Below are 13,730 nucleotides of genomic sequence, written 5' to 3' on the forward strand. Positions count from 1 at the left end.
GATGTATGATATCTTGTCTACAATCGGAATAGTCCTTTCTGATGATGTCATATGAGTGGCAAGATAACACCTTAGGGTATTATGATGTTATGCCCCCTGAACATCAGAAGGGCTCTCCAACGGTAACAAAAACGTTTTCCCGGATAGTTCTTGAAGCAATACACATAAGGACTCAGAAACCAAGACTGAACCATGAGTAAGGACTAGAAATAGATCCTATTTAGGATAACTTACTGATACCAGGGGAGGGCATAACATCCATCTTATCAATCATATGACATCAGAAGAAAGAAATATTCCGATTGTCAAGATATTATCACAGCGTCACCATTTGCAGAAGATGTAAGTGGATCTATTGAAAACATTCCAGGTTAATGAAAAATAATGTTGTGTTGAAGTTATAGATTCTGCATCTGCCACTGCATATGAATATCCACTCGTATAAATTTGATTCAATCTAAATCCTGTACCTTCTGAGTTTAATAGTTATTGTTTATCTTGATTTGAATCCGATAGCCTCGATATGACTGCATATGCTACGATGGATGGCGCAGTGATCCAAACAGCAACAATCCAGCATGTACTATTGATGTAGATGAGTGCTCAGATAGAAACAGACCTTGTTCAACTCAACCGTTAGTAGATTGTATCAATGTTCCAGGGACGTATTACTGTGGCAGCTGCCCTACAGGTGAGATACAAGTGTTTGGGGGTGCATTTGTAAGTGCCTTCCTCCAAATGAGGACATTTATATGATATTTTAATCGCAACCCTGGTCATGCACCAAACGGGGGACTTTTATGATTTTCTGTTTGGTGCAAGAGGTTGCAAATAGTTACAAAAATGCTATAGAGCTGACCTCCTTCATGGCATGGTTATAGATAGTGTGATTTGATGTGTGCAAAGTACATGCCCACATCATGGCGACTGACTTTGGGAATGTTTCCATGAGCGTGAATAGTACAGTATGGGGTCAAATTTGATGTCCTCATTTGGCAGAGCTTACATAAATTAATATTGGTGATTTACTTCCACCAACAAGGCGTGTGCTGTTGTTGGGGAACAACCTGCCTGGACGGCGACCATGCTTGTTTACAAAGCTGGCTGAAGTGGTGAGAGGAGACCGCAACACCAACCCATACATGTGGGATGGGGTAGGGTGAGCAACCAAGGACACTCCGTAACTGAGGACCTACCTACCAGCGTGTATTGCAAACTAATGCTTGTAAGACAATCTCTAGTTTGCCAGTGTCAGGTCATATCTCAGTTGGATAGTAAAAAAAGTATGATGGGTCCACATCTTGGAGCTTAGCTTCAGGTGTGCAATGTACTTGGTTAGATTAGCCTTACTAGTATAGGGCCTTTTGACTGTGGTGATCCAAAACCATATATCATAAAACCTGGCTATATCCAGAGAACTGCTAAACCCTGTGACTGCTATTCCCCATGGAGCGGTTAGTGGGTTTTAGCGGTTCTCGGATATAGTGTGTTTAAAAGGCCCTATAGTAGGGCTAGGTTAGATAGGTGTGCAGGTAGTTACAAGTAGGGGTGCCGCAGGGTGCATGCTAAAAGTGTTAACGACATCTATAAAAACAGACTGTTAAGATTGAGAGAGAGAGGAACAAAGATAGAGAATGATATCAAGGGAGAGGTTTTCTCAAGTATTCTAATACGTGACACAGTAAAATACTTGAGTTGCAATTCAATATTTGACCATGGACATATTTTAGTACCGCCATCATTTGTCAAACTTTATATTGTCAAGGTCTTTTACTACATATTTTGATTGACTGAACACAAATTACTGTTTTATTATACTGATGAGGTAAGAGCAATCAGACCAAAATAATTGGTCCATATTGGTCCAAATTAGCTACTGATTAGTGGTTCCACACCAATAGATTTGACCTCATTAGTGACCAGCTACAAGGAATACTATAATTGAGCCAAGGTGTATGACATGAAAGGACTTCACAGATCTTTGCTCAGATTTTGATATCTTTTCATGGAAATTTACAGGGTTATCCAAATATTGCTAATTATAGGACCAATAAAGTTTGATAATTGAATTTTTATTGAATGGTTTATCTTTGAATCATAATTAAAAATGACTTGCTATGTATGAATGAGTGCTTAATTTCCTTGTTTAATATAGCCTTTTGTTCGTGCAGGCCTTCAAAGGTTTCAAACAATACCTTATTGAACTAAAAAAATTACCATATTGTAATGTGCTGCAAATATAGTTATCATTTTAAGGTATCTGGTATTAGAATGGCACCCTTTTGTATAAAAATGGGTATTTTGTCCAAGTATTTCAGGAAAGAAAATACCACAATTTCTCCTATAAACCGAAGCCCTTAATTTGGTAAAAACATTGAAAATTGTGTTTAATTTGGCTAAAAATCTGGGTCGAAAATGGGTCAGAATTGTATGGAAAATTGGCAATTGGGGTATAAATATGGGTGTACTTTCTGATTCTTAAAGACACATCAGGCTAAATCAGAATGCCTTAACATTCAATCAAGTTCAAATTTTGCATTTGAAACAAGCGTGTGTTTTTTAACGTTTATGTGCACTGGCTACTCTGGGGAAAGATTAAAATTTGTTCAAGCATGTTTTTGCTTGCAAAGTTACCTTTTCAGATCCTTGATTAGCATCAACGTAGTTTGCGACACCTGCACTGTCATTCAGCAGATCAAAATTATGTTTATAAATTTTGTAAAAGGCAAATATGAAGTTAAATTTTCAAGGAAATACACAAGTAAAGTATTTATTTTATTCTTTGTTGCTAGGTTTTGTATAAGACTGAGGATATGTATTTTCCTGAAATAGGAGAACAGGTGCTTTGCCTTTTGCAATCTTTATCAGTGTTTGCCTAATGAAAGACATTAACATCAGTTATTATTCGGTAGTGCTGATGGGTTTTTTCTAAAAACAATCAAATTTTTATGGTTTCTGTTTCTCTATTCAAATACTCTAAAGTGGTCGTTTTCCCGGGGGTAATTTCCACGCTTTAAGGATTTTGAATTACTGCTTATTTTCAAATTCATGATTTGAGTGTTCTTATACATAGACCTAACGTAAAAGAACATATTCACACGTTTAATTTTTATAATGGCTGCTTGGAACACAAACAGTGCAAAAAATGTTGCATGAAAACTTCCACTTCTACAGTATGCGCACAAAATAAAAATGATATTAATCAAAACCATTCTAATTGTTTCGCTTTCTATTTCTGTTAATGCATATAGGTTATACTGGCAATGGCAATACCTGTACAGATGTTAACGAGTGCTTACAGAACAATGGAGGCTGTTCATTGGCTCCTTTAGTGCAGTGTATAAATACAATTGGATCAAGGAATTGTGGGACATGTCCAGCAGGTAAGACTAGCAATGGGACAGACAGGACAGACTGTCTTGGTTAACACCTGAACATTTTTTAGTCAATAATACTGGTAGGTCAAAGCTTTATTAGGGCAATGTTTATAAAAACAAAATCATGAATGAATTTTGGCATAAAATCCCACTTGTGAGATAAGCTCCTTGTGGGACAGAAGTGATATGGACCAGCTGGACACCAAGGACCAGATTGTATCATATATTTTGTTTGTAAGCAACACTTTCTGAGATACTAATAAATTCTGAGGTGAATAATGTATGTTGTTTATTAGCTCCCATGGTAGTGTATAAAAGGAAGGAATTTTGTGACATATACTGTCCCGCAGGGAGTGCAACTTTTGAATTCAAGTATCATTAGCTTGATTGAATTTAACTTTAAGCATTAGATAATGTTTACCATTTATGAGAGCCTCTTTCCAGTTGCACCTACATGTAATGCTTTGAAAACAAATTGTTTGTTAAAACACCTGTTTACACTTATCCTGGTAAGTTTACACTTATAAATTTGTGCAAATTGTGCTCTCCATTTTGGACCTATTGTTTTAACCACCTGTTCAGATACTAAAGAATGCAGAATTGAACAATAACAGCTGCTGAATCAAGGAATTATAAGATATGTCCTGCAGATAAGACAAGTGATTGCAATTGCCATATCTGCAGAAACAATGACAAATTTGAGTACAAAATTCACCTTGATTATAACAGAATTAGTGTAAAAGTCCATTTTCGTGTGGGTGGATGTCATTCCAGAACTGCTTGAGAATAACATAATAGTTTCAAAATCAGTGCACTAACATTTCATTTCTTTCTCTATTTTAGGATATGTAGGTAATGGTGAAATATGTACATATATTGGGTTGTGTAATCAGAATAATGGGGGCTGCAGTCCTTCAGCAATTTGTACTGAAAACTCTGGTAAGTTGAACAATTGAACCATACATTCAAGAGTGTACTCTAATTTTATGGCCATTAGCCAGTCAGGCAGGTAACTCATTGAAGTTACCAGCACGACAGAAATGTTACCAGCCATTGCGATACTACCAGTTTACCATCCTCAATTTCATACCCATCAGGGAGGGTGTGTACATTCGTTGAAAATTTACCTGCCCGACAGAAAAGTCACGGTCCTGGCATTGGGGTGGGTGTTGAAGTTCATCCCTGCAAAATTTCCATTATTCGGTTGGTTGTAGCATGACTGTAATTGCTGATGAAAATTAGCCATCTTGTTTGTACATATTTTGTCTTTGTATCATGTTTATTAAGTGGAATCCGTAATACCTATGGCGTATGTATAACCAGAAGTGATTATGACACAATGACTCGAGGTGCTGACCATGTGAACGCTCTCATCATTATAATCATTCCTAATCTGGAAATTACAACATGATGACGAAAAAAATACTAGTGTGGACTGTGTCTAAACTGTTGTTTTTTTTTGTTCAAAAAATTAAGCTTTGTTGGGTTCTGGAAGTTTACAGAGTTGCATGTTTGTCTGTAATTCACTATACAGTGCCTTTGTATGTTTAAAGTATACAATGCCTATGTAAATATATCTCAAATATTCTCAAATTTTGCATTATTTTTCCTACTTGGTAGGTGTTCCAGGAGGCCGAATATGTACATGCCAACCAGGTTACACAGGCAATGGTGTAGGACTCAATGGATGCTTGCAATCAGGTGGAGGCACTGGTGGCGGTGGTGGCGCCACCACGTGTAACGACAACCCATGCGAGAATGGACGATGTGTTTCCACAGGGTCAAACTCCTACGAGTGTGAATGTGATATTGGCTGGGAGGGTGTTAATTGCGATAGGGAGACTGTTGAGTGTGCGTCCAACCCATGTCAGAATGGTGGATCTTGTACTGACAGGGAGAATGGGTATGGGTATGATTGCCAGTGTGTTAGTGGCTATGGAGGTGACAATTGTGAGGAAGAGTTATATGGTAAGCTGCCATTATGTTTCTATTCCTATAATCTTATTTTAAGCTGAATTTGTACTCGATCGTTGAGCGATTGCATTGTATTAATGTTTTGAATTACTTCATCCCCGAAAGTTAATAATCAAGAAAGGTAAATTAATTTAATAGATCCAGTTGGTTGAAAATGATTGGTTCATGCATTCACGTCCTACTATACAATCTTTTAATCTACCTTACTCTACACCCTGTTTCTCATTTAACACTATTCTTTTTCAGCACTTTCTTATATTTACAAAACAATTCAATGTACTCCTAGTAAAAATTGTTTTATGTTTTGAATATGGTTTTATTTTTGGACTACCAATAAAATTACAATATGCTTTCTGACCTCCAAATATCAGCAGAAAAGTATCTGTTCCTGACATTAGATTAGCCATCAAGGTGGCTGATGCCTACTGGTTATAAAATTGCTTTTTATTTATGCGTTAAATACTTTTGTTGTATTTTGCATTGATATATCTTGTAATTTCTCTACTTACAAGGCTTTTTTGTTTTTGTTATTATTGTATAATTGAAGCATTATATATAGGGTGCCACAACATCATGCTTTGCGTTAAGTGGGATCCTCATGCATCCACTGCTTCTCATACTTTTGTCATATTTTTAAATGTTCCTCACTGTTTTTATGAAAAGAAATTATTTTTTTGTATTATGTTTATAATTGAATGGATGAAATTATCCTGAAACTGAACTGATGAAAAGACTCAAACAGTTAAGTCAAAGCTATTAATACTTACAATGTATATTTGAGTTAACTTAAGAAATAGTATTCAAATATTTAATCCTTCAACATGGGTGTCAACTGCAAATGACAAGTATCAAAGTTTCTTTAATAATTCGAAAATTTCAGAATTTGACATTTTCATGACCATATTTGGAATCAGCATGAAAAGTGCATTACGATGAGAACAAGCTCACTATTGATTTTGATTTAAACTTTTGATCCAAACACAAGGAATTAATTCCTACCTCGGAATTTTCAGATGGTACTCCATCTTTCATCAGCGAGTGAGTGACTGTATCAGGTCGTGATCTTTTGACCTTTGACCTGATAACAGACTCGTAGACTCCTGAGAGTTTGAACCGGCCCCCATCTTTGTTGAGAGATGGTTGGTTGGCTTTGATGTGAACTGCTTCCTTGACTCCACGTTGGCACCACCTGCTGTCCCTATCGAGTATGTGAACTTTATCCAAGTCCACAAAATGTCCAGGAGACTCGATATGGATGTGGTTTGAGACCTCTGATGCTGTACTGCTGGGCCTCCTATGTTCCTGAAACCGTGTTTTAAGGAGCGCTCAGTTTCACCAATATAAGATTCTTTGCACTGTCCGGTTACAGTTTTGCCCTGGCATGGGATGTAGTATACCGGACCTGTAATGTCTTTCTTTTCTGTTCAAACTCTCAGGAGTCTACGAGTCTGTTATCAGGTCAAAGGTCAAAAAGATCACGACCTGATACAGTCACTCACTCGCTGATGAAAGATGGAGTACCATCTGAAAATTCCGAGGTAGGAATTAATTCCTTGTGTTTGGATCAAAAGTTTAAATCAAAATCATGATTTATACCAACACAGATGAACTTTCATGAACGAAAGCTCACTATTGGTTCAGTGGTTCTGAAATTCTTCATGATATTTTGATGGAAAAAATTTCGAAACATTTAAGTTTTACTAAATGCTACAACATAAAAAGTTGTTAAAAATTGTTAAAACAATTAATTGTATTCTTTATCTTTATTTTATACAGCATGTGGTGCATGGCTCAGTGGTCCGATAGGAGAATTTGAGTTTCCAAGAGAGGGGAACCCTTATCCCCATGGAGTTTCCTGTGCATGGGTCATTACTATTCCTCAATCAGATAAGGTAGGTTTCATTTGGTTTTTAATGTAACTTATTTTGGCTTGATTTTTTTTCAAACTTAACCTGCTTTATCATTGAAAATCAATGCTTAGTTGAGAAAGTTGGAATGTAAGGTCATACTATTAAATAGTTTGGAAATGAAACAATGCTTTTTATTTGAAAAGTATTATTTAATTTATATAAAACAGCTACATCAGAAAACCAGCTTCAATCCAAGTGTGTATTACTGAAAACTAAGTTAGTAGACAATTCATTGATCGATTGTAATTTAGCATCAGTCTTTGCATGTGATAGTTTTTACCATCACATTGCTGGGCTATAATAGTATGTGTGTGCCAAGCATTAAGTCGACTCGTAGACTGACAGAGTTAGCTATGTGGTAGACCCACAAATGTGAAGTGTACGTGTCACAGCAAAACATGGTTCTAATGAAAAATGTATTCATACCTTAAATAGTAATTTAAGTAATATGAGTGATATAAAACAAATATTTACTGTCTTTAATGTGTGTAATATTTGAAATATAATCACTTGGTGAAAGATGCATTGTTCCATTCCACTTGCTCTTCTGGGATTGTGGAATATTTCACCTCATGATTATATTTTGATTGTCACACTCACAGACAGTTAATTTGTTATTAACTCTCATGTGGACTGAATAATTAAATGTAGTAACTGATAAATAACTTTTCTCTATTTCCAAAAAAATTGCTCTGCCCATTGTTTATTTGGCATTGGAAGTGAAACACAAGAGAAGCTTGTCCTTCCGAGGGGACGTGAAGCAGTAGGTCATGTGTACAGAGAGCCATACCTGTACATATACATCACAGTCAGTTTTAAAAAGAGTAAGGTGTTACCCCTGACTGTTCCAACGTGTCCCTGCGCTGTTTGGATATTCACAATCTTAGTACTGACAGAAAGTGCAGTGTAAGGTAATTGTCTGGAGGAAGTGAAATGATTCTGATATTCATATAAACAGCAGTGCTGTGATCTTGATCAAGTCAAGTGGCACTGAAAGCACAAAATGTATGTCCTCCATGATGTGATAGGATCAGATTGTGGAATATCACATACAGCACATTCAATAAAAAAAAAAAAAAAGTAGGATGCTGACCCCAGTCTGTCCCAATGTGTCTCTGCGCTGTTTGAATATTCTCAATCTTAAGTCCTGACAGAAAGCGCAGAGCAAATTAGCCGTTGGAGGAAGTGACCTGATTCTGATATTCATATAAACAACAGTGTGGTGATGTAGATTAAGTTGTGGTATATGTATGTATACATGGTTAAACTTAATTGCTGTACTTATTTTACCACAGGTAATTGAGATAACATTTGCTAGATTCGACATAGAGGAACATAACAACTGCATGTATGACTTCTTGCAAATCAACGATGGACACACGGCTGCCCATCATCCCATTGGACGTTACTGTAATGCAAATCCGCCACCACACGGCGATCCCATAAGAAGCACACATGATCAGTTATACTTCTGGTTTTTCTCTGATGCCAGTATATCTGGTACTGGTTTTAAGATACAGTGGCGCAGTGTGGATCCCGGTGAGTGCATAGGTGGAAATCTTGGGTTACTGTGGGTCATGACGCATATTCTGGAAATTACAAAATGCTCTGAGTATGTTTTAAATTGATTAAGGGATCAGATAGGAACATTTGCACAGTATTTTTATGGGACCTGAGAGCATATCAAACACATCAAATTACATTCTAAATACATGGAATGTCCTTCTGCATGATATCAAATAATTTTAGATTTTTTGAAATTTATAATATAAATTTTATGGCAAATTATTAAAAATTGATATTTTTTACATTTAACAGTCCTCGAAGTAGACTTTATATATCCAAGGATATATACTTTAAGCATATGTAGCTGGGAGAAAAAGCAACCCATCATTTAAAAATTTGGTATTGAAGATAAAAATTGTTTTGAAATTTGGGAAAAAATGTGTATCTTCAATACGTAAGGGGGCAAATTCAATTCATGTCCCCATTTATCAATTTTTCGTCTGTGTCAAGGTGGCGTATTGTGGCTGCTTCGAGAACCGCAAGATTTTTAGTTTTCATTATGTTTTTATTCTTATTCTTAATATAGTATGTGGTGGTGAGATTACCGATCAAACCTTTGGTAGCATCAGCTCCCCTGGGTGGCCTGGTGTGTACCCTCATAGCCGTGACTGCTTCTGGAGGATAACAGTAGATGCTGGACTCAAGATAACTATTGCTTTTGGTACACTTAGAATAGAAACGCATGACACATGTGACTATGACTATTTAGAGGTAAGTTTTTCCTTAGATCCTGAAGGATGGTTTGGTCATATGACTATCATTTGATGTAGGTCATGTGACTGTGTAATGTCATGTGACTGACTATTTAGAGGTAAGATTTTCCTTAGATCCTGAAGGATGGTTTGGTCATATGACTATCATTTGATGTAGGTCATGTGACTGTGTAATGTCATGTGACTGACTATTTAGAGGTAAGATTTTCCTTAGATCCTGAAGGATGGTTTGGTCATATGACTATCATTTGATGCAGGTCATGTGAGCGTGTAATGTCATGTAACTGTGACTAATTAGAGTTAAAATTGTCCTTAGATCCTGAAGGATGGTTTGGTCGTATGACTATCATTTGATGTAGGTCATGTGACCATGTAATGTCATGTAACTATGACTATTTAAAGGTAAGATTATCCTTAGATCCTGAAGGATGGTTTGGTCATATGACTATCATTTAATGTAGGTCATGTGACCATGTAATGTCATGTGACTGACTATTTAGAGGTAAGATTTTCCTTAGATCCTGAAGGATGTGTGGTCATATGTGACATGATCAAGGGGAATGAGTCACATGTCAACCCTGGTCGAAAATGAGGTTTACATATGTTTCTAAAAAGGACATTTAGAGCTTTCTGAAACTGAAAACCTCATATTGATACGAATTTTCTTTGCAAAGTTACATCAATTTATCAATCGCTGAAAACAATATAAAACAAAAGAATTTTAACACATTCTTTGCCAATATCTCAAAATCAATATTAGCGACATCCAACTCATTTCCCTTGATCGTGTCAAATATAACTATTATGTTTAAATTTTGAATGGTTTGTCAGAAAACATTTTGAAAATGCACGTTTTTGTCTCTTTTTTCAAGAAATTAGTAAAATATTGAACTTTTTCTTTTATCTACTGTAAAGTACTAAATGAATGATTAGGATTGAGCTATTTTTTCATTTGGCAGAACTTGATAAATTTTTTAATCCCAAAAAATTTAGTGTAAGGCCTGTATCAAAGAAGATATCACAGAAATTCACAGTACATAATGGGTTGGTTGAATAGTGTCAACTTACGATAAACATAGAGACTTACAATGTGTTGTAAAGTTTGTACATTGAATATTGTTTATTTATTTGATTTTATATTTCCATAGTTACATGATGGAATAGAAGAAGATGCACCTTCCCTGGGTAAATATTGTAGTTCACAGTTGCCATCTCCAGTAGAAACAACTGGTCCTTATGCGACAGTCCGTTTCCATAGTGATGCTACAGAGAATGATCAAGGATTCCACATTACCTTCACTTCGGATTCAAGTAAGATATTTTTTAATTGTAGATTTTTAGGGATAGCTTCAAAACTCAACTGCCACTCAACTGGCAATGCTCTGGCAGCTACAACCACCGATTTAATTGCGTTCTATTGTTCCAAACATTAGAAACCAGACCTAATTGATAGTTCTATCATGGCACCATGTGGTCAATACCATACCATTTATAATTGGTATTGTTGGGCCTTATTTAACATCAGGAAGTAATTTTGCACGGGCCACAGATATAATTGAAGACAGAATTAAAAAGACTAGTTTGCGTATGACGTCTTGTCTACCAGACCAAAAATGCCATACTGTGCAGGTCAGTAACCAATCAGCCTTTGCCGTGACGTCGGACGCAAACTAGTCTTTTTTATTCGGTATTCTATTATAGTTGAATCTATGTCAACACATACTGCTTGCAACATACTAACCAGGGGACAATTTTCCTGGGCAAAAGGAAAAGGTGTGTATGGGTATATTCAGTTAGTTTTCAATTTTTATTTTGTAGGTATGTTGCTGCTCAGTTTGAATTGGACCAGTGTTGCACATATAGGTGTTATTTTTGCACAAATATATCAAAGAGTGCATGATGTGAATGTGGGATCTGAATATATATTCATAGTTACACAACCAGATTCCTACTGCAGCTGCCGGCACAGGTACACTGTTGCCATGGTACTTGCCTGCAACACTAGGGGAACATAAGTGTAGTACCAGTGCAATATAACTATTGGTGGGTCATGTGCAATAGCAGCATTGGTATGTACTCTATAGGTACTCTGTGTGTACCAGTCAGATATCTTGGTGACTGTTTACTTGGTGTGTATGTGCATATGGCTGCAATAGAGAGGGTAGTGAGGGGTGTAACCTAAAGCACTTACTGACCACCCTATCCTTGACAGAGAGGTATCGTCTGCCATCTGGATGCCCGAACTGTTCTGAATCTCAGGATGCTTTCAGTTTAGGTCATGTATAGTGCACAACCCCACTGCTCTGCTTAGGTGTGTATCTGGGGTGAGGGGGCCAGCAACCCCCCACATGAAGGTGCTGTGTACCACTGATTGGCCCATGTGGTTGTCTTTTATAGTGCCTATGTGCCTTTATAAGTTCTTGACCTGTGTCACTCCTCATGGGCTACTGTTCACTCTGGCATTTTATAAAAAAAATAGGAATGTTGCAGTGTATATTGTAAAAATGAAGACTGTATACTTTGTCTCATAATATCCTTCTACTCTTTTCATACTACAGTTGCACCTGGGTGTGGGGGAGTGTTCACAGATGATAATGCCATCATCATCTCTCCAAATTTTCCGAACGCATATCCACATGATGTTGATTGTATATGGACCATACAGGTGCCTCAAGAATCGGACACTATTTTGCTTGAAATCACAGACCTTACCATAGAGGAGCATATCGATTGTGGGTATGACTATCTTGAGGTAAGCACATATTTCAGTGGGAAAGACTAAGTAAATCAGAGGGACCAAAAATAGCTACATTGTATATTTTTGTATTTGGTAGAGACCTTGCAGGGCAAAGCTTATGGGAGGGGAAGTCAATGTATTTCGCTTAGTGCCGGTTGACTCAGAAAGTCAATATAGCTGAATACTTTTAGTGATGTATGGTTGTTTGTCAGTTGTTCTTATTTCTGAAATTTCTCCAATTTCTTATCTGATATGCAACCAGGGTTGTAGCTATGGTGGCCGGCCCTGCCCAGCTCTCTAATTGGATAGTAAAATTGGACATAATGTGAGCCAAGGAGAGGCAAATGTATCACACTGTGGCATACATCATAGAGTTCTGAGAATTATTTTATCACTCTTTTTTTTTTTTTTTCAGGTACGTGATGGGTTTGATGCAAGCGCACCATTTGTTGGACGTTATTGTCATTCAGACAGTATCCCACCTCCTTTCAGATCATCTGGCAACACCTTATGGCTGAAATTCTCATCTGATGGGTCTGTCAGTGAGGGTGGATTCAGAGCTACTTATGCAACATGTAAGTCTACTAATATTCAATTATTATATACTTATGTACACAACCATCTGATGGGTCTGTCAGTGAGGGTGGATTCAGAGCTACTTATGCAACATGTAAGTGTACTAATATAAAGTCTGCATAAAAAGTAACACAGCTGTTATAAATATGCCTATAGCTTCAGAACTAATAATTGTTTTCACATTATTTCAACATAGAAAGAAGGATGATTTATTTACACGCATTTTGATACCCCATTTGTCAAATGTCGTCCAATACTATTAACAACACAGTAGTGCTTTTGAAGAAAAATACCTGAATTTAAAAGTTGCAGCGATCAATGGTTATTTTGCCAGCACTGTAGCACGTAAACCCACCATTATCTTTGCACTTCAAATAAATACAAATAACTGCAACTATTATATTCGGGTATTTTTCTTTCAAACTACTGCTGTATTGTTAATATTGAACAAAATTTGGTATTAAAAACTTCGGTCGAAGTTTTGCCACAAGTTTAAAAAAATAACGGCTAGTTCATGAAAAAGAAGAAGTGAAATTTAGCAAAACGCGACGAGGTTTATTTGCCCGTAAGAGAGCTCTATTGTTCCGCTATTGTATCCGCTATTGTATCCACTATTGTATTCTATTCATAAAAGCTACTGCAAGAATCGCGCAATCCCTGATATTGCTGATGTCTACCCGGCGCCGCATTTATTAACAATCAAAATTATCCCATACTCTTACATTTATAGTCTTATTCTCACCTTTTATATAATATTAAGAAATTGCAATTATGAAAACTACAAACTTTGAAAGTGAAAATATATTTACCATCGAAAATATATCATACTTAAATTCTATAGAGTCTATAATATATCCAACCCAGAAGTGCCCATTTA

The 13,730-nt window shown here is 36.5% G+C and overlaps 1 protein-coding gene across 1 annotated transcript in view; it reads left to right on the top strand.

The window, feature by feature from the left end:
* The window catches only part of LOC140142103 (cubilin-like), a 167,333-nt gene that overhangs the window by 62,198 nt on the left and 91,405 nt on the right, over positions 1-13,730 (top strand). The window contains 10 exon segments of the mRNA XM_072164062.1: positions 517-691; positions 3,252-3,383; positions 4,221-4,316; positions 4,998-5,345; positions 7,128-7,243; positions 8,557-8,800; positions 9,354-9,538; positions 10,689-10,851; positions 12,099-12,292; positions 12,693-12,852. Of these exon segments, the coding sequence (XP_072020163.1) occupies positions 517-691; positions 3,252-3,383; positions 4,221-4,316; positions 4,998-5,345; positions 7,128-7,243; positions 8,557-8,800; positions 9,354-9,538; positions 10,689-10,851; positions 12,099-12,292; positions 12,693-12,852 (1,813 nt within the window).

The sequence above is a fragment of the Amphiura filiformis genome, chromosome 20 (assembly GCF_039555335.1).
Source record: "Amphiura filiformis chromosome 20, Afil_fr2py, whole genome shotgun sequence".
NCBI lineage: Eukaryota > Metazoa > Echinodermata > Ophiuroidea > Amphilepidida > Amphiuridae > Amphiura > Amphiura filiformis.